Source organism: Crassostrea angulata, chromosome 4 (assembly GCF_025612915.1).
Source record: "Crassostrea angulata isolate pt1a10 chromosome 4, ASM2561291v2, whole genome shotgun sequence".
NCBI lineage: Eukaryota > Metazoa > Mollusca > Bivalvia > Ostreida > Ostreidae > Magallana > Magallana angulata.
The window spans coordinates 7,196,466-7,216,682 of record NC_069114.1 but is presented as its reverse complement, the minus strand read 5'-3'; the positions used below and the strand labels follow the sequence as shown (position 1 = coordinate 7,216,682).

Genomic DNA, 20,217 nt, shown 5'->3' with positions numbered 1-20,217 from the left:
AATTAGCTTAAAAATGGATCGACATGACAGTCAAGTATGGCTCTTGCTAGTATATATTTATATAATCTCTATAAAAAAAAATTAAAAACAAATCATATGTCAATGAGGCAGGTATCGCAGTCTATACTGAAATAGCTAGTACACTCATTACAGATGTTTGATCCACCTCTAAATTTATTGCGGGAAATATAGCGCGAGAGCACTGTGACGTCATCCATGACTTGTTTCGTCTTTGTTTACATATCTCGACTCAATACGAAGGTATGGAAGCGTGTAACAAATCATGCGGTACTCAAAACGTGTCTTCAAACTTTAAATTACACCGTAAATTACGAGTTAAAAGTCGGCCATTTTTGGCATAGCACCACGGGTGAAAACATAAGAGAGCATTATGGGACAAAGACAAAAAATTTTGTTTGATGAACTGTAGGTTTAGCTCGTTCTTTTTCCCGCGCACACTGGTTCTTAGAGCTCGCTTCGCTCACTATAAGTAATGGGCCTCAGTCCCTTTGTGGCCTTGCTCCATTGCTGGTAAAGAATTGAGTACTACACGTCCATTAACCTTCGTCATTAATACATGTAACATAAAGTTTGTTGATAACCACATGTACATATAGATATAAACCATTACATTTTTCATGTTAAAAACAAAGTTTGTTGACATGTTATGGATAAACTCTCATTTTAGATACATCTAATAATAAACAGAGTTTGTTTACATGCAGTATGAATACTGAGTCATTTAATACACATTGTAACAATTACAGAAACACAGTCTATTTGTTTACATAAACCAAACAAGAATAGTGACAGTCTTCATGTAATATAACAAGACAATTTGTTTATATATAAAATAATATATGATAAAAATGCTCATAGTTTGCCAACATACAATAATTAAATACATAGAAACCTACATGTAATATAAATACAGTTAAACAATGTGTTTACATCCAATAGATACGGCCAGGTTGTTTAGACGAGATACATGTTTTTATATGAGATATGAACGAAGTGATCATTGCAGAACATTGACATGGCCCTCTTGTTACATGTATATCTGTAATTTATCTGCAATGCTGACTGTATAAACACACAGTAATCCCATCTAATATATACCATTTATATTCAGATGTAAACAGTTTCTTTACATGCATGTTTTTACACACACAGTATGTAATGTCTACTTGGTTCATTTGTTTACATCTAAATTTTGCAGTTAATTGATTTACATGTAATATTGGATTTTCTTCACTTTACCTGTTCTGTACTCAGCCACAAAGAGGTTGTCTCTGGTGTCCACACATAAACCCCATGGAGTCTGTAAATGACGGTTGTCAATGTTGCGGAGGAACTGTCCGTCCTGATCCAGGATGTGGATACAGTGGTTGTCACGGTCTGTTGTCAGGATCTGACCCTGGCTGTCTGTTGCGATGCCGTATGGATTAAATGATCCCTTGGTAGTAGAGGGAGGACCAGTGTAGGTAAACCGCAGTTTCCCGACCTGATTGACCACCACTACTGCACGGGCTCCATAGTTTGAAACACATATATCTAGGTTCCTGTTCTCACTGATGTATTTAATGTAACCAGATGAATAGAGAGGTTGTCCATTGTCATCGTACTGAATACTTTGTTTCTCTGTAGAGCCCGAGTAATGCACAACTTTAGATTGTTTATCATCACTGTCCATGACAACCAGGAGGTCACCAGAGGAGGTACTACAGACACCGCGAGGTCTCCACCCCTGTAGTCTGATCACTGTCTTGATCTGTGTATTCTTCACTATGTTCACAGTTCTATCATCGTAATCAGTATAAACTAGATCCCCACTCTTTGTCACTGCTATGTCCTTTGGCTCATTCCTTGACTTGGTTTGGATGGACTCCACTAGTTCTTCCTGCAGGTTGAAGAGTTTCATCATATCTTCATTACCACGGGTCCATACTTTTGTATCATTCAGACAGGTCACACCGTATAGATATCTATACCCTGTGTCTATAGCTGTGATGACCTGGGGTTCATCCATCAGTGACCGGTCTGGGGGAGAGGACTCGGCTCCCTGGGGCGGCATGCTGTAGTCTTGTTCCTCTGTTGTAAAAGACAATGCTGACAGAGAACCAAACTGTTCAATCAGCTGATCTGTGTGGATTTCCTGAGGCCTAAAGTTTGGTAAGGACACTTTGAGTTCAGGAGGCAATCTTCTGAATTCAGCGTTTCTGGATTTGTACTCAGAGACAAGGCTGACTTCTTTTGAGTTCAGTAACTTCTTCAGTTTAGCAATTGTCTGTGTGATTTCAGAAATGGTACGGGTGATTTCATCTTCCTGTTTATTTAGGATGGGCAGGTGTTTGGATTCCATTTCCTCCACGTTAGATTTCATGTTTGTGATAATGGTGTCTATTTCTCTGTGCCAGATTTCTCCTTGTTTGTCAATTGCTGTTGTCAATTTCTGGGAGTTTTTACTCATATCAGCTTTCTGCACTGGGATGTTGGATGCAATCTCTTTGTATTTAGGATAAAGGGATTTCTCTAATTCTTGCAAATCTTGAAGCAACTTTTCCGTTTTGCTTTCAAATGTTTTTAAAATGTCAACTGGTTTATGTCCCAAATGTTCCCCAGAAACACACTGTGCACAGATAGGAATGTCACATTGTTCACAGTGGAGTTCACATTGTTTGGTGGGGTGTTTCCTACACTTGGGATAGTTCAGAGTGGTTAAGTATTGTTTTAGTGGAACCACATTATGGACTTTAGAGGAATCAGAGAAATGTTTCTCAACACAGTCTTTACACAGATGTATATGACAAACTTCACAGTACATGGGGGCTACAGAGTACTGACACAGGGTGCAGCGTACAACATCCTGGGCGCTGTTCCAGGGGTCCATCGTCAGCGGACTTTTTCTTTACAATCTAGGAGGGCATTTATCTGAACAGAAGAGAAATAATATGAAACATGTAAATACATAAAATATGGAACATGTTATTACACATAATATGGAACATGTACCCATGCATGTTGAAATTACACAGAAAGATTTACAAGTATATTAAAAATGCATTGAAACAATTTTAGGCAGTACATACATGTCATGTATCTTGAATATTTAATTGTATTATACATGTACATTAAATGAAATAATATTTAACATGTTATTTTATTTTAAGGTCATAGTGGACCATAAGGGTTTTCGTTAAATGTTGTTTTTTTGTCTTTTAATGTTTATATTCAACAAAAAGACTATGCAAATTTCAAATCAATTTTAAGTCAGTTGAAGAACTTACTCAATTTAATTTCACTGGTAAACTAACAGACGTCACAATCCAACATGGCGGGATCTAAGTGTTTAATCTTAGTTCCTGGTCCCTTAGCTACCCATGTGATTTTAAAGTTGCAGCATTCTCTGTCCACAATCTACATGTAGATAACATATTGTTGTCCTTTGTCAGCAAAATATACCGGCAATTCGTTCTCAGCTGTATCGAACTCTAGAATTAAGGTTGTAAAAAATAAGTTTCATAGGAATCATCATGTCAGATGGCCTTTGTCCATTTATCAGTATCATCTTTTCATAATGTATTACAGTAAAAAATATTACCTTCATGTACAAAGGCTGCCAGAACTTATTGTTCTAGAACAACTTTCACCATGAAAAACTTCAAAAATCCAATATGGCAGGCTGTGGGTGTTTATTGTTCCTGGTCCACCTACCTGTACAGGATCACGTGATTTAGACTTAAATGTCAGGTATACACCTGTAATATGACAAGGACAGATAAATCAAATAATTCTGAGTACTCTAGAATTTAGGTCACATGCGCATTGTTAGGAGGTTTAAAAAGAAATAGCATTCTTTATTTGATGAAAATGTATGTAGATACATATACAATATTAAATCTTTTAGCTTAGCTATATATAGTTTTTGATTGAAATGAATTCATTGACAAGAAAAAGTTATTGTTGTTGTGTGTGTGAGGGATGGGGGGGGGGGGGGGGTTAAATTGGAATTACCTTGTCTGATGTCTGATATTCAGCTTACAGTACCTTAGAAACACCAATTTATGCTGAGGCTACATGTGATAAAGCTGGTGTGGTGTAATGGTGCACACATTCTATTGTCAGAATGAAGAATGGGTTCAAGTCCCATCATCAGCTAACAAATATAGAGAAATACCGACATAGGCATGTGTACCCAAATGATTATTATGAGTTTGGAGGCTAAACTAGCATACCAAAATGTTTTGATGAGTTATGGATATTAGCTATATATATATACACTTGTTATGGGGGCAATGGCAATTAATAATTTTGCACCAAAGAAATTAGTATTTTTCCAAAGAATAGAGAGAGCAATGATGGGCTAATTAAGGTCAAGATCTAGTAAATGAAAGGTGCCTACAGGTTTATGAAATTCAGGATATAAATTCTTTTAATGATGCTTCATAACAGTATCTTTGTTTCATAGGGTGTACCGGGGCTTAAATTTTTGGTATACACAATGAAAAATCATGTTTTAAACAACTATTTTCTATAAAATATGAAGGATAAAAGTAGCAAATCTCGGAGTTGTGTCAATTTTTGACTAATGAAATATATCTAGAATGCCTAGAGTTTCTTCAAAAACGACATTAAACAAGCTCTTGACCTCCTCTTTAAAATGATGTCAAATTGAATATAGGTACCGGGATTACTTTTCCCATGATTAACTATAGAATTTCAAAATATTGTCTTATTTTCTATATAATTCCTTTCAAACCGTAAAATACGGGAAAATATTCATGAAATTAATTATGACGTCATAATGGTTCTAGCACCAAAAAGACAGTCTGGAATCATTTACTAGATCTTGACCTTAAGTTTTATTTTTACTTTTTTGGTCTTGAAAGTTTTATAACTCATTAAATTAATATAGAAAACTGCTGTAGCAATATATTTGTAGTATATACATGTATATGCAAAACAAAAATAAATTGATGCATTTTTTAAAACAAATCTTTGACAACATTACTCAGGTTAATAAATTACGGTCAAGTAATTCTGTGAAACTTGTTGTATTGAGGTGACCCTCTACACCTTGAAATGTTTTCTCAAATTTACTTTATTATAAGATAGATAGCATAAAGTATAAGTCTTGATGTAATGAGGTACCTTAATCCCAGACTGCAATTGAGAAAGGGTGGATTATAAAATTTTTCAAGCAATTATTTACATGTAAATTAACATGTTTCATTAGAAAAACCACCAAAAAAAATAATATTACATTGCAATAGAATTGTACAGTTTGGGTTTTCAAACTTTTTAAAAATAATCACTGCATGTAAAATAAACCATAAATACATTGATTGAATTGAAAATTCAAATGAAGTAGGCTTCTATGGGGTGTTAAATTTCAAATTTAAAAGTTGCAGTAAACAAAAAAGAAAGAGATTTTCAAAGTTTTTATCCCCCCCCCTCCGAAAACAAAGTTTGGAGGAGGGGGTGTTAATCGTTAATAGGAATCACCTTGTCAGTTTGTCTGTCGGTGCTATCAAATCGAGTCCATATCATTCTTATTGAGAACATTGGAAGTTCTCACTTCACACAATTGCAAAGATTGGTTATGACCAAAGATTGGTTATGACCTGGTGTGTCATGATTTTGACTCAAGGTTATTAGGGTAAGTTCAAGGTCACTTGAAGGAAAAATGCAAAATCTGTGTCCAGTGTATTATAAATCTGTCTTATGCAGAATCATTGAAAGTTCTCATTTTACCTTAAGATTGCTCATGACCTGAGGGTGTTTCATGATTTTGACCCAAGGTTAAGTTCAAGGTCATGAATTGCATAGAAATCTTACAAATTTTACCAGCATTGTAGTCCATTGAAGGAGGAATTTAAACATTTTCCCCAATATATTTGAATGTTGTACTTTCAATCCTTTCTATGGGCCCCAATATTAACCTGGAGTCTGTGGTTTTAATCACACAAATTATAATAATCGCAGTTCTTATGTGTTTCTAGATTCAACTTTGACCCCCTCTTGGGATCCCAGTTTTGGCCTGAGAGTCATTGTTTAGAGTATGTAGAACCAATACTACCTAAAGATGCTTGCGTAATATTGAGTCATCTCTTAAATTGTAACATTGTAGCTCTAGAGAAGATTTATAAACATTATCCATTTCTAAGTTGAACTTTGAACCCCTCTTTAGAATCTCCATTATCTGAGGATACTTGACAATGTGTAGTAATTCTACAATTAGCATTTTCGTTCTTCAGAAGTTTTTAATCATTTTTTTTAATATATTTTTATATTGAAGTTCAAAATTTTGAGACCCTCTTGGAGCCCCAGAATTGACCTGTGGGTCACAGTTTTAGTGTTGGTGTATTAATACATGTGTTTGTGTTTCTTGAAGAAGGGTTCCTGAGAAAATGATTTTTTAAGACACACACTTTATTTCAAATTATATGCCTGTTGCAATACCAAGTTTACACCTTAGAATCAATTTGGCAGTACAGAGTTATTTCCCTTTTCATGAAATGGAAAATGAAAAAAATCATATGTACAGAATTGTTTTATTTCAAGAAAAAATATATCACAACACTTCAGAAAAAAATTGCAGCATTTAGAAATAAATATCCAAAAATGTGAAAATACAACAATGCATATAAAAAGTTTACAAAAATCTCTATGATGATTATGCGAATGTTTTGAACAGATCTATGTTTTAACAGATACACTACACAAAATACATGGATATGCGTGAAAAGTATATATACAAAAGTTGCATTTAGAAATACCGCACTGGGGCATTTTGCATAGTGCATTTGAATATAAACCTACAATATGTATATATTTGAGTCAAGTCACTTAGATCGTCATGCTAAATTGAGAAATTGTCCTCCATCTATCAAATCCTACTTCAAATCAATTCATCAAAAGTATGCACCTGGTGTCTTGTTCAACTGATATGCATATCATTATCTAAATATTAATTTCTTGATAAGATTGAAGAATCTAATAAACATTAAAGGCCTTTTTTAATATATGCAGAAAATGTTACGTTTTAAAGGAAAAGGGCCAGATTAAAATCTTAATAATTGTTTTTAGTCTTTGATACATTCTTGTTTTAAATGACTGTCGTTAACTTCTTGGAAATGAGCACAATTTATTCTGTCTCCAGACCTAAATATTGTTGCAAATGTCTATTGCTGTTTGGCGATGAACCAGATTTCATTGTGTCTGTTGAGGAATCGGAATGGACTGTCATAACCGGCAGTGTAGGAGAACTCAGTGTGGTATTTACTGGTGTCCCCGATCGCCTGACCGAGCTTAATGGCCTCTTTAATCCATTCCTTAATGTCTCTAACATATCCACCAAATGACCTAAAAAAAATTGCAGGCATGTGAAGAATTACAAGATGTAAATTCCTAAGGTACATATGTTTGCAGTTTTATCTTTCAATAAAAAAATCATACCAACAATATTTATGAGCGTGTGCTTGTGTGTGTGTGTGTGTGTGTGTGTGTGTGTGTGTGTGTGTGTGAGAGAGAGAGAGAGAGAGAGAGAGAGAGAGAGAGAGAGAGAGAGAGGAGAGTCCTATCACTGATGAAAGTGAAGTGAAATACAGTTGTTGCAGACCAAGCAATTTTCATACCTAACATAAACGTTCATGTTTGGCATATCCTGGGGGAAGACCCCTTTCTCTGTGGGGGTGGGGGGAGTCTTGACTTCAGGGGACATGAAGAATGACATGGTAAAGTTGTTCTCACAGACGGGGCCCTGACCGGGCGTGATCATAGTCAGCACTGGGGCCGCCATTGCTATCTTCTTCTCTGGTAATAAATAAATTCACCATACATATACTTCTCTTCAACAATTATGATGAGTTTTAATACATTGATACATGAGAGTAAGATGAAGGGATGGAACAATTTTTTGAAAATGTCCGATTGATTCTAAATTATTCAATGAAATTCTCTATGGTGCTTTATGAAATTCTTGTCCATTTTGAGATATAATAAATCAAAGTTTCAGACTTCTGCTCCTTAAAACTCTGAATGACGTAATGCTTGAGAAATCATTTTAAAAATAACATTCAGGACACACTGCCATGAAATTGAGAAAAAAACAAAATTATAAAAATTTGAAAATGAAAATTAAAAAAAATCCGAAACTTGCTTATCAATGAAGTACGGACCCCTGACTTGTAAAAATGGTCTATCAATTTTCAAAAATTCATTAGTTTTTCTAATTTTTAGGTGACTGAAAACTACAAAAATACCTTATTCAAATTGCAAGTCTGCGAGCTTTGTTGTTATCTTAATTTTCATACATTATATCTATGCAGAGTTATTGCAATATTGCAAACCAGAAAAATTAGGTATAAATGAATCATGTGATGCACATGTTGTAAGAAAGTCGAGTTGTAAATAAATTAAAGGTCTACCATAAGTTTTTCGATGCAAGTTTTTAATCTATAAAATAGTATTAAGTAATTTACAATTTCATATATTTAACTTTTAAGTTTTATTTTTTTTTTACATGCACAAAAATATATTTTTATACAAAGCTCGATCCTCTTCTTTCAAAGATCGATAAAGCCTAAAGTTGGCCAAAACCATCCAGTCCACACAAAAACGTGAACAACGATTTTAAAATTCTACTCACTGTCGGTGTTGGTTCCACTGATGTATCTGAACAGTCTCATGAAGTTGGTACTGGAGGCCTTACTGTAGTCCACTCCTGCTGTGTTAGTGGACATCCAGCTCGATGCACTGTACTGACGTAGCTCATATTCCTGACAGTCAAAACACAAGCTGTTATCTTGGTAATTCTCTAAGAGTCTTCAATTAGTATTTTGGGGTCAGTTTCTAAATACGCCTATTTTAAGAATCATAAATATCCAATGCAGAACATGTACATGTATATGATTGTATGTAGGACTTCATTAAACTTACATAAAAAATGTTCATAAAATTTAAATTTTGTTACTCTGTTACTTGTGTATATTATTGCTGCCTTCATATTATTATGTAATTTTCGATCATACATAAATACCTTATAAATGAGAGAGAGAGAGAGAGAGAGAGAGAGAGAGAGAGAGAGAGAGAGAGAGCGATTAAACCAGGGACGTAAATATCAAATATGTTTCTGATTACACTCTGGATTTGTTAATTAATATTCTAAACTGTACGAAGTCGTAAATGAGACAGTTTGGAAGCTCACGCTGGCATCTTTAGTATATCTTTTGATTGTTAACATATTGATCTTCAAATTTAAACAACAATTTCATGGATTAAACCATAAAAACTTCAAGGGTGGAGAAACCTTAAAGTTACAAAACTTTTCACGTTTTATTTCCATATTCTCTTGTTTAATTTTGAATATAAGCACATCCAATAGAAACAGATCTATTCACTAACCCTACACTCTATTTACACTTACATTCATTGCATTTGCTGGAAATTATCACGGTTCAAAATATCAGCTGACTTTATAATTATACACAGAGTCCTATATACCTCTTTATTTGCCTCAGACTTTCTCCGGAACACGCTACCGACCTCGGAAAATCAAGTATGTTAAACTTACATCGAAATCGAGAGTCGCCATTTTTACATGTAAACAAAGTGCACCACATGAATTTACGGGACTAGTGATGGTGTTTAAAAGACTATCTGAGGCAAGTGAAGAGACGATATCAGTAGTAAATTGCATGCAGAATTTAATGGTACTAATTTTTACACAGAATTTGCGTATAAATAAGGTAAATTAGTCGAAAACTAGCGCACGTTTTTCTGCGCAATAGATATACAATTTTTTCAATGGGTGGCCCTGTAGCTCTCCGGTCTGTCAATATTTTTCCCGGAGAGCTACAGTTCTGCAGCTATATATACCGGTATCCATTTGTCGATGCAGATTTCCAGAATTTATGACAAATCAGTGGTTAGAGACACCATAGAAAATCAGTACCTAGGTTTGCCACAGGTACCTGTATTTATTTTAAGTAACAAGTACTTTGCGTTCAATGACGATGTAGACGAAATAATCATATAATGGATAAAAAAAAGGCGCTATACCTCTTTATTGAAAAAAAAACAACAGCTGATGTAAAAAAAAATCATAACTACAAACATACATACAAAGGCTGCCAAAAGTTAGTACTTCCACAATATTAACAACATTTGAAAAACTGCAGAAAAAATCCGACTTATGGCAGGTTACCAGCTGGTGTTTACTGTTTATTGTTCCTGGTCAACCGACCGGTAGCAGGAAGTTTAGGTCCCAAGATGTTTAGGCCCTTAATAGATGATACGTTTATATTTTAATTATATCTTTTTTTTTTTTTTTATAAATTTTCTAAATATACACTCTAAAAATTGGAAAGAATTCTATAACTTGCATCTCATAATAATATTTTGATATCGAATTATTTTATTATTCTAAATATATTTACCTCTGCATGTTTATGTTTAGAAAAAAAAATTACATCATGAGAAATCTTCACTAACTTATCTTTGATATTTGTTTCAAAGAGCCTACAATGATCGAGGGATGTGTTTCCATTCGTCAGATAAGTCTTTGGTTTGCCCTTCCTGCCACCGCAACATTTCGAGGAAACTACCTCGACAGAAAAGTGAACAACGATCAACTACAGATTCGGCCTTGATGGATTATGATCCTTAAACCAACCTTCCACATTAGGATTTTGCCTGCATTCATGCAACAACCTTGGTTTGAACATATTTTATTGCATAACAACTTACGAGGTTTGTTACAACGCACTTTGAAAAATTATGCACTTTTAAAAAACATTTTATAAACTTCATCCCTTGGCAACTGCATTTTCATTTTTCTTGAATATGCAGCAAATTTATACCTCTTATCTGGTATATTGGGCTATGCCCGAACGAATATGATTTATAGATATGAATAATGGAGATCAATGTATAATATATTTCAGCTGGCTTATTGCAAATAATGTGAAGTGAAAAAAGGATACCTTAGTTCTGTTTATCAAAAAACAATATGATCTTTTAGAAGATCAGTGCGAGAAAATGAACCCACATCCTAATGCTTGTTAAATATAATAATTGAATGTTAGTTAATGTTAATATTCTTCTATTGAAGTGATTTATTTGATTAGAATACGAAAAGAAGGTTACTGTTGAAACACAAAGAATCTTTAACATACAAATGGAGAAATTATTGTTCGGCCAGCTCGTTTTTTCAATAACACTGCATGTACTTATACAGAGCATAATTCTTTTTCCGATCTTATATGTTTACCCAAAGTTGCTGAATATCATATGTTTTGGAAGGTAAATGACGGGTAGGGGACCCTCTTCTTGTTATCAGTTAAATGATCTTTGGTTAACCCCCACACCCGTCCCCATCCCCGTTCTAAATACAGTAAATTAGATTCACAAGTGTTAAAGCTGCTTGGTCCGATTTTATATCAAATTTTATGCACGCTTTTAAACGATGGCTATGCTTAGTTTATGTATAATAATAGACATTGCAGTAGTTTTACCCGTCAATTATGCCAAATTTCAATGAAGAGAAATACGTACAAAATTTGCTAACAAAACAAACGACATTAACAGGTACCGCGTTACTTCGCCTCATGTTAAATTTCACCCCTGACGACGAGACGGGTATATTTGTATTACGACTTTGACATCGCTTTAAATAAAGGTCGAAATGATCAGACAAATTACAAATAAACATGTGTACGTTTTGTTCGCTAATATTTCTAAAGTCTGCTTTCTTTACAATCGACGCATAGCAAGCGGGTTGAATAACACCAATCATTCGGGGGACGAAACCAAGGGGTTACCTTTTTTGAACATTCCCGTGATACATTTTGGTTTGTTTTTTCGTTTGCCCAAAGAGAAATTATTTTTATTTACTTTGAATATATCTAACTTTGAAAGGAGACTGACTCTGCTGGTGTAAATAGGAGAAAGTCCATAACTTTCAAAGATAAATGATTTGTATGAAAAAAAAATTGATACTGTGTTTACAAAAAAATCGGACCAAGCAGCTTTAACAAATCATCATTCTATCAACAAATTAGAAATTCAGTTCCAGATTTTGTGATATAGAAATATTTTTTCAAAGTGCGTTAAGAGTGTCAATACTAAAAAAAATGTTGATGTTCCTTCATAACGCACTTTGAAAAACATTTTCATAGTGGGTTAACTTGGTCCAAAATTTAACGCACTTTGAAAAAAAAATTCAAAGTGCGCAATTTTTCTTTGCCACAGGGGCTCTTACCAAGTATAACAACTGTATAGTAGTTTATAATGGAAAGAACATAGAAACGGAGAAATGGATATTACTACAGAGGTTAGATTACGTACATGTATAATTTATAAACAGTTCTGTTTGAATTTGGTCTAGGCAGTAAGACTGAAATTACGAGAATCTACCACAATCTCCAATAAATCTTTGAACAGCTAAAAAAAAATGCAGCGTTGGTTTAAATTGACATTCAGAGATTTATCTCCCCACAAAAGTAAATGACAATTAATAATGTTGATTTAATTTAAATTAAAAAGGTTTGAAAACAGTTCAGTTCGTGCATTGGTATATTTCTTGCAACGACCTTGAATGATGGCATAACTGAATCAACAGCTGGATTAATCCTGCATGGGAAAAATTTCTTTCTATCTTCTCCTATAGTGTAACTGTACAGTGAGGCAAAGAACATCCAATTGATAGCCAGATATTCTGTCGATCCGAAAGAAAAATGGAAAGAATCAACCAGAAAAAGATACAAGATAAATGAAAAAATTAAGGCTTGAGAGGTTTACAATAACCAGGTGATTAAATTACATTAACCAAGTGATTAATATTTGATTACAATAACCAGGTGATTGGATTACAATAACCAGGTGATTGGATTACAATAAGCAGGCGATTGGATCACAATAACCAGGTGATTGGGTTACAATAACCAGGTGATTGGATTACAATAATCTGGTGATTGGATTACAATAACCAGGTGATTGGATTACAATAAGCAGGCGATTGGATTACAATAATCAGGTGATTGGGTTACAATAACCAGGTGATTGGATTAAAATAACCAGGTGATTGGATTACAATAACAAGGCGATTGGATTACAATAACCAGGTGATTGGGTTACAATAACCAGGTGATTGGATTACAATAACCAGGCGATTGGATTACAATAACCAGGCGATTGGATTACAATAACCAGGTGATTGGGTTACAATAACCGGGTGATTGGATTACAATAACCAGGTGATTGGATTACAATAACCGGGTGATTGGATTACAATAACCAGGTAATTGGATTACAATAACCAGGCGATTGGATTACAATAACCAGACGACTGGTTTTCCCGCCCCGTTTATCGATCGAACGAAACCTACAGCGACCTCAGAAAAATCACGGACTGCACGAAATAATCATGATGTCAGACTCAAATTTCTATGGGATACGAATTGGCTGTTTCTTTTAGCTAACTTACTGGTCTACATTAACAGTTAATTTAACTTACTTTTTACAATCAAAAAATATTTTGTTAAAAGAAAGATTGAATATATATAGTAAAAAACTTTCTTCGGTGATTCATTCGGGTTATGAAGGTAAAGCGATAACTGCAGAAAAAAACTACATAACCCGCTATCGGGGGTTTTGTATTTTTTCAGGAATGTCGCCATTTTCATATCCCGCATGAATCACAGAAAAAAAAACGTTTTATTGTTTAACAAATTAACTCAAATTAATGTGTATTTATTTTCCATGCCAAAGAATATTAAATATATATTTTTAAAAAATTGAAAATCTTTTAATTATTACCTCTACATTCCCAAATACAAGTTTAAATTTAAGCTTAACTGGCAAAAAATTATATAATTTTGGGAGATATCCTTGAACTTATAGCTTAAACCACCATCTCCAAGTGGAGACTGGGAGATGGCAAAATATTCCTTTAAACCAAAGAGTATGTAAAATCTGTAATTCAGGTCAAATTGCTGACGAATTCCATTAAACATGTATTCTTAAATGTAAAAAGTTGTTGACGTTAAGACATATACATGTTAATATCTTGATGATAAATTCTGTTCAGCACCAAAAATACTATGAAGTGTTGTGAACTTATGTCTCGTACTAATGTTACAAATCTGGAAAAAAAATTGTTATTTTATTATCAAAACATACAATCTGATATATTAGTCTGTTCTCCATAATTCTACTTCATCCTATTTTTCATTGTATATATTGTAACTATATTTATTCTCATTAACTATTTATTGACTACCAATCTATACATTTATAAAATGTACCTCTGACTTTTGAACTGTATATACTGATTGACCTCATGTACCATTTCATGGTTTGAAAGAAATGATTTGAATAAAATGATTACAGAAATAATGTTTCACTTGTGCTTTGGTAGAAGGTTTCTTTTGGGATATGATTCTTAAAATATTATATAACTCAGTTGCTAATACGATAATTGAAAACGATAATATTCAAGTGTTGTATTATTCCAACAATTTAGAAAAAAGACAAGAAATAATTATTTTTTACTCCAAATATTCCAAATATTAATAATGTAATGCTTACCTTCATGCAACATTTTTTCGTTTCTTGTCAACTAGGTTCTTTGTGCGGGTTGTATGAGTTGATCAGGGTATTAAATGCATGATTGAGCACGGACAGATAACCATGGTGGATGATAGTGTGTGCACCCAGGTTTTCAGCAAAATTATCTCGTTATATAGGTAGCGTATAATAGTGTTTGCTCATGGAGAAATGTGTAATTATGTCCAGTGATGAGCCTACTATTTAACTGGTACATGTAGGCATAAAACTGGTCAGATGAAGACACAAGAAAAATAAATCACAATCAATGGTATTTAAAAAAAACCCTGAAAAACCAATGACATTTCAATGGAGTTACAATGGGAAAAAAACAAGTTATTTTATCTAAGGGTTCAAAAGATTTAAATTATATGTGTTCGGGTATGTGTTAACATGTTTGTTCAAGGAGGGCCGTGGGGGGGGGGGGGGGGTGCACTTGTGTTGGATCTATCCAAGTCTGAGGGTTATATATCACAACTCTTCTTGGCAGGTATCAAGGACCTTACTTTAACTCTGCAGTTTGAAATATTGAAAAAAAAAATCAAACAAAATGACAACATGAATACTCTTCGTTTACAGCAAAATGATAATATATACCAGTGGGGCTGACGCACACCAACCTGTAACAACCCAAAGTTAATAAAGCAAACCCTTTCACATTGATAAGAGGTCTAAGGGCCTTAACAGTCACCTGAGTATGATTCAACCACGTAAGGCATCTGCAGAATGGCAACATATAATAATTAGATATTTACAACTACGGAGTATTTAATTTTGTTCCCTATTTCTTTAGAAATCCGATTGCAATTCACAACTGTATAAAAAAAATACGGGACTGAAATCTACACAATCCAGTTCTGACCAGTTTATTGATCGGTCAAAGCATTCAGCAACCTAGAATTTCACTGACTTCATGAAATTACGTCAGACTCAAATTCCCATACATAAAAGAACGACATTTTTTTCTCTATACAACCTACTGTTATACATGTACCTAACATTAGTTTAGTTACATTTACCTACTCTTTACGATTAATTCATTAATTAGTTAAAAGAAAGTTGTAAGTGTAAACAATAAAACGTTTTCTCTAATATTTGATGGGGGCTATGAAGGTAGCGATCGTCATACTTTTTTTGCAATATCACTATACCATCATACCCGCATGAACCACTAAAAAGTTTTTAATTGCAGGCATGTAGCACCGGGGCAGCCCCCCCCCCCCCCCACTTTTTTGAATTTTTATAATATTGAATTATAAGCGGAGTTGCCCCCCCCCCCCCAACTTTTTTGGGGAGCATATAAGAAATGGAAGAGAAAATAAGGAAATCAAGAGTGAAATTGAAGTTAAAACGAATACTACCCCCCCCCCCCTTCCGGATAAAAGATGATGTATTATAAACTGAGAGAGTAAAACGTTTTGATGAAAAAGCAAGATTCATATAAAAGTAACGAAGGGTCGAGAAAATAAATCGTTTGGTATTCTAGTTTTCCAAATAAATGTTTAGTACTAGAGAATTATGATCAGCGAGAATTGCATCAATTGCATAAATTATGAACTGACCAGCAGGCATGTTAAAGTTATCGCATTATCCTCTGATAAGATATACAGAACAAAAACTCCCATGTTCATCCCCTGACCATTTATGTAGACTATTATTACTTTTAGATGTAAAGAAACAGTACAAGGATTTAAGACATCTCACAAAAGTCAAAGTAAAAAATATCAGACCATCCCACCCCACCCCCACCAAAAAAAAAAATAACCCCAAAACCAAAACAAGCTAGCTACAAGCCCACGTATCCTGACCCGGAATCATTAATTTCACTTATCTAGAAGAACGAACCCTCTTTGTTCATTATAACCATGCATTTAGTGTCCCCGCTAGACATATTATGTATAGAGGGGCTAAAAACGAGTTTAATTAAAGATTTAATGCATGTACATTCAAATTTTTCCAACAGCGCCCAGCTCTGTAACATCACAATTCCTGACTATAGGGACATAAACTTCACAATTTCTGTATTTTCAATTTTTTCAATTTAGTTTTTTCACTCAAACCATGAAAAAGTACAAAAAGTCAATCGTTATACACAGTTCAAAAGTCAGAGGTACATTTATAAATGAATAGATAAGTAGTAAATAAATAGTAAATAAGTATACATATACAATGAAAATAGGATGAAGTAGAATTATGTAGGACAGATTATCATATCAGACTGTATATTTTGATAATGACTATTATATATTAGACTGTAAACTTGTAGTGAAGAAGAATTCTATAAATTGTATCAATTTTTGGAGTTTATACCCAAAATGTATGGCCCCTAGGGATGGTGTCAAAAATATCCCTATACCTGTTTCCTACTAGCTGCCCTGCTTTAAATGCTAGACATCAAATGTGGTCAATATAACTCTAGTAATTTCAGAGAAGAAGCTGAAAATGTTCAAATTCACGATGCACAACAATGGACGTAAGCAGATAGCAACGTTTCACCTGAGTGACCCAGGTAAACTAAAATGGCATGCATAATTTGATTAAGTTATTGAGGATCACAAACAGAACATAAACGATCACAGAGATCATCCACAGGTATAAATATAATTTTGCATAAAATTGTGTATGCATACAAGTTACTTTTCATCTGTTCAAAGTTTACCATGCATCTCTTGTAATGAACATCAACTGGAAGAATTTTCATCCTACCACATATACATTAAACCAAAACTATATATAACATAGGCGTCGGAAGCAAAATGAAAGTTTGGGGGGGGGGGGGTTGGCAGGCAGAGAGGGGCGGTTATTCTCATCCGAAATCTTGACAAGACATTTTTAAAAAAAATTCTTGAAAAGAGGGGGGGGGGGGGGGGGTTACCAAGTTTACCGCTGTTCCCCCGGTACTAACGGCTATGTATACTATACGTGCATACAACGACATGTAAAATAACATCTAGTTTATGTCAATTAAACAAGTCGTCAAAAATGAAAATCCAGATACACAGCCAAAATATCCTATATCTAATTATATCCATATAAGGTATTTTTTTTATTATGAGAAAACTTTGTAACGTCAGGTGTCTGCCAAAATGTGCCGGTCTGCAATGAAATCGTCAGTGCAGAAATGTTCCCCTTCTCTTGAAATGGAAATAATTGAACTAAAAAAAACGAAAAAAAAAAAAACAGAAAAAAAACCAAAACAATGAAATATCCCTCTTTGTACAAAATTACTGATTTATTTCAAGAAAGAAAACATAACCACATCTCTATAAAAAAAATGTTCACGTAGCATTTCAAAATGAATATCCAACAATCTAAATAAGAACAATGCGCAGCATTATATAGTTTTTGAAAATATCTCAGATGATCCATTCAAATGTTTTAAACAGATCTACGTCTTAACAAAAAAGCTGCACAAAATTCATGCATATGGGGGAAAATAATTCTAGCTGTACAAAACTTGCGTTTTGTTAATATCCCACAGGGGCATATTGCATGGTACATTTAATCATAGATCTACGATAGGTACGGCCGTGTCTTTTTGAGTTTAGTCACTTATAGATCATGTGCTGGATTGAGAAATTGTCCTTCATACATGTTTAACAAATCCTACATCAAGACTTAACCAAAATTCATCATAGATCTAATAAGTAGGCCTTGTTTTATAGATATCTATTTTTATATCTTAAAAATATCAAAATTAGCCCCAACGGACCACCCCAACCCCCCCCCCCCCCTCCAAGATTATTTTTTTTTGGATACGCGCTTGCAATTAGAACTAAAAATTATAATTGGTACACATGTCTATAACTCAGGCACGTAAAATCGTTTTAAAAACGGGGAGGGGTAGGCTCATCCTGTACCTATAGCTCCAAAATCACTGTTAATTTCCTCATTTTCTCTTGATTCTCCATACTCCATACGCGCCGTAAAAGGGGGGGGTGGACATGAAAATTTAATTTTTTATGTCCATATATATATTTTATATATGCTGTTAAAAAATTACCTTGTATATATTAAATTTTTTTCATCAGATGATCAAATAATCTAGAGTTTAAGGGAAACGAAATTAAACAGATAAAACATTTACGAGAACAGAGCTAATCATAACAATAAGGTCTTGATTATATTAAATTTAAAAATTTACCTTGCATCTATTAGTTTTTTAATTGCTGCTTTTTTAAAAAAAAATCTATTTATATGTGTATAAAAGTTGTTTTGAACAATTGAAAGAGATAAATAAAATATTGAGGTTTAAGGTTTGTGCATGTGCCAAATAAAGGAGACAATTTTTAACAGCATTTTAAAATTCTTTGACATATAATCTGTCGTCAAATGGGTAGAATTAAAATTGAAAGGAATAATTTACCTTTAAAAGACTAATTATCATCCTAGTTAAGTTAATTAGGTTCATTGAAGTTTTATTGCGGTTCATTGTGGTTAAAAGACGCGCCCGCTGGGAGAAAAAGCTAGTGGCCAGGGGTGAGGCCAGGGGGCTGCCCCACCCCCTACCCCCACCCCGGCCTTGATCCTTGGTGCCTGTAACACAGTCTAGCTTAAATTGTTTCGGGCATTTCAGAGCTTACAATGAAGAAAATTTGACAAGATTAATTTTCGATGGAAAAAAAATACAAATATCTTAATTTCTTTCTCCATGACAAATTTTTTTAAGCCATTTAAATTGGGGTTCCATGCAACTTGCGTAAGATGTGACATTGTCTACGAAGGAAATGAAGGAAAGTAAAAAACCCACCAACTTTGATTATATTAAATTTTTGAGTGAATCCAAAAAAAAAAATGAAAAAAAAAAAAATGAAAAATTCAATTCTGAAATTTCAAGGTCGGGTTCGGAATACAATGACTTGTCGTCTGGAGGATGAAGATGGACTACCTTTTTTTTTTACACAAAGAAATGCATGACTGTCTGGTACTTTATATCGTGTATAATTCATATGATTACTATATGGATTATTTTATGTTTCAACATTGTGCAGTCACTGTGTTATTTTCAAAAAAGCGTGTGTTGTCATACTCTTTCTTCTCGAGCACAGGCCTCTAGGCGCATAGGCCCCTCTAAATTGTATCCCCCATTAGTCCAAAATACTTGACATTTTCTGGCTTTTTTAACGATTTCGATATTTTGCATGCCAGGCACTTGTATCAACCCGAGACACAAATGTCCTCTGACATTGTTGTCTCGAGCATAATAATGTTACAGGGTGCAAATATGTGAAAAAGAATGTTTTATTATATTTATTACATAGGGCAACATAGCTTTTTAAAAACACCATTTTTGCCTGATTTGCCACTAAAAATATATTTCATTATAAAAAAGAAATTTGAGACAAAATTGTCTTTATCAATTTTACAGAGAACGTGAACAAACACAGGGAGTGCTATCACACTTAATTTTTTTAAATTGTTTTATCAATACCTGAAATATATCGCAATTAAAATTGGGTTGATTTCATATAGCTAGTGGCATACGACCAATTCAGTTCAATTCAATTTAAGAACCATTTCTCGCCAGTGCATTGTTACCACATAAAATTATATACGAAAAATGACGTAACAATGCACTGGCCAAAAAATTGTACCTGGCGAGAATTAGTT

General features: G+C 33.8%; 2 protein-coding genes across 3 annotated transcripts; both read right to left on the bottom strand.

Moving 5' to 3' along the window:
- Window positions 1-370: 370 nt before the first annotated feature.
- Window positions 371-3,682, bottom strand: LOC128181211 (E3 ubiquitin-protein ligase TRIM71-like). 2 transcript variants are annotated; one of them, XM_052849522.1, is made up of 3 exons: window positions 3,602-3,682; window positions 3,288-3,417; window positions 371-2,931 (listed from the first exon to the last, which is right to left on the bottom strand). In XM_052849522.1, exon 3 carries the CDS (start codon window positions 2,888-2,890, stop codon window positions 1,229-1,231), a length of 1,662 nt encoding a protein of 553 aa, XP_052705482.1. In that variant the 5' UTR covers window positions 2,891-2,931; window positions 3,288-3,417; window positions 3,602-3,682; the 3' UTR covers window positions 371-1,228. The 2 variants fall into 2 exon arrangements, with proteins under 2 accessions (XP_052705482.1, XP_052705481.1); XM_052849521.1 differs by having other exon boundaries at window positions 3,288-3,491; window positions 3,602-3,681.
- A 3,502-nt stretch (window positions 3,683-7,184) lies between these two features.
- On the bottom strand, window positions 7,185-9,595 carry LOC128180612 (heme-binding protein 2-like). The gene is made up of 4 exons (XM_052848742.1): window positions 9,575-9,595; window positions 8,651-8,780; window positions 7,638-7,815; window positions 7,185-7,365 (listed from the first exon to the last, which is right to left on the bottom strand). Exons 1-4 carry the CDS (start codon window positions 9,593-9,595, stop codon window positions 7,185-7,187), a joined length of 510 nt encoding a protein of 169 aa, XP_052704702.1.
- Between the last annotated feature and the right edge of the window lie 10,622 nt (window positions 9,596-20,217).

What these genes read in the sequence shown, in the direction of transcription:
- LOC128180612 (XM_052848742.1), bottom strand. Translation starts at nt 9,595, where the DNA reads ATGGCGACTCTCGATTTCGAT. An exon ending in CAGTGGAACCAACACCGACA is followed by an intron (nt 7,816 to 8,650) that starts GTGAGTAGAATT and finishes ATTTATTACCAG; the next exon opens with AGAAGAAGATAGCAATGGCG. An exon ending in AACATGAACGTTTATGTTAG is followed by an intron (nt 7,366 to 7,637) that starts GTATGAAAATTG and finishes AATTTTTTTTAG; the next exon opens with GTCATTTGGTGGATATGTTA.
- LOC128181211 (XM_052849522.1), bottom strand. Translation starts at nt 2,890, where the DNA reads ATGGACCCCTGGAACAGCGCCCAGGATGTTGTACGCTGCACCCTGTGT.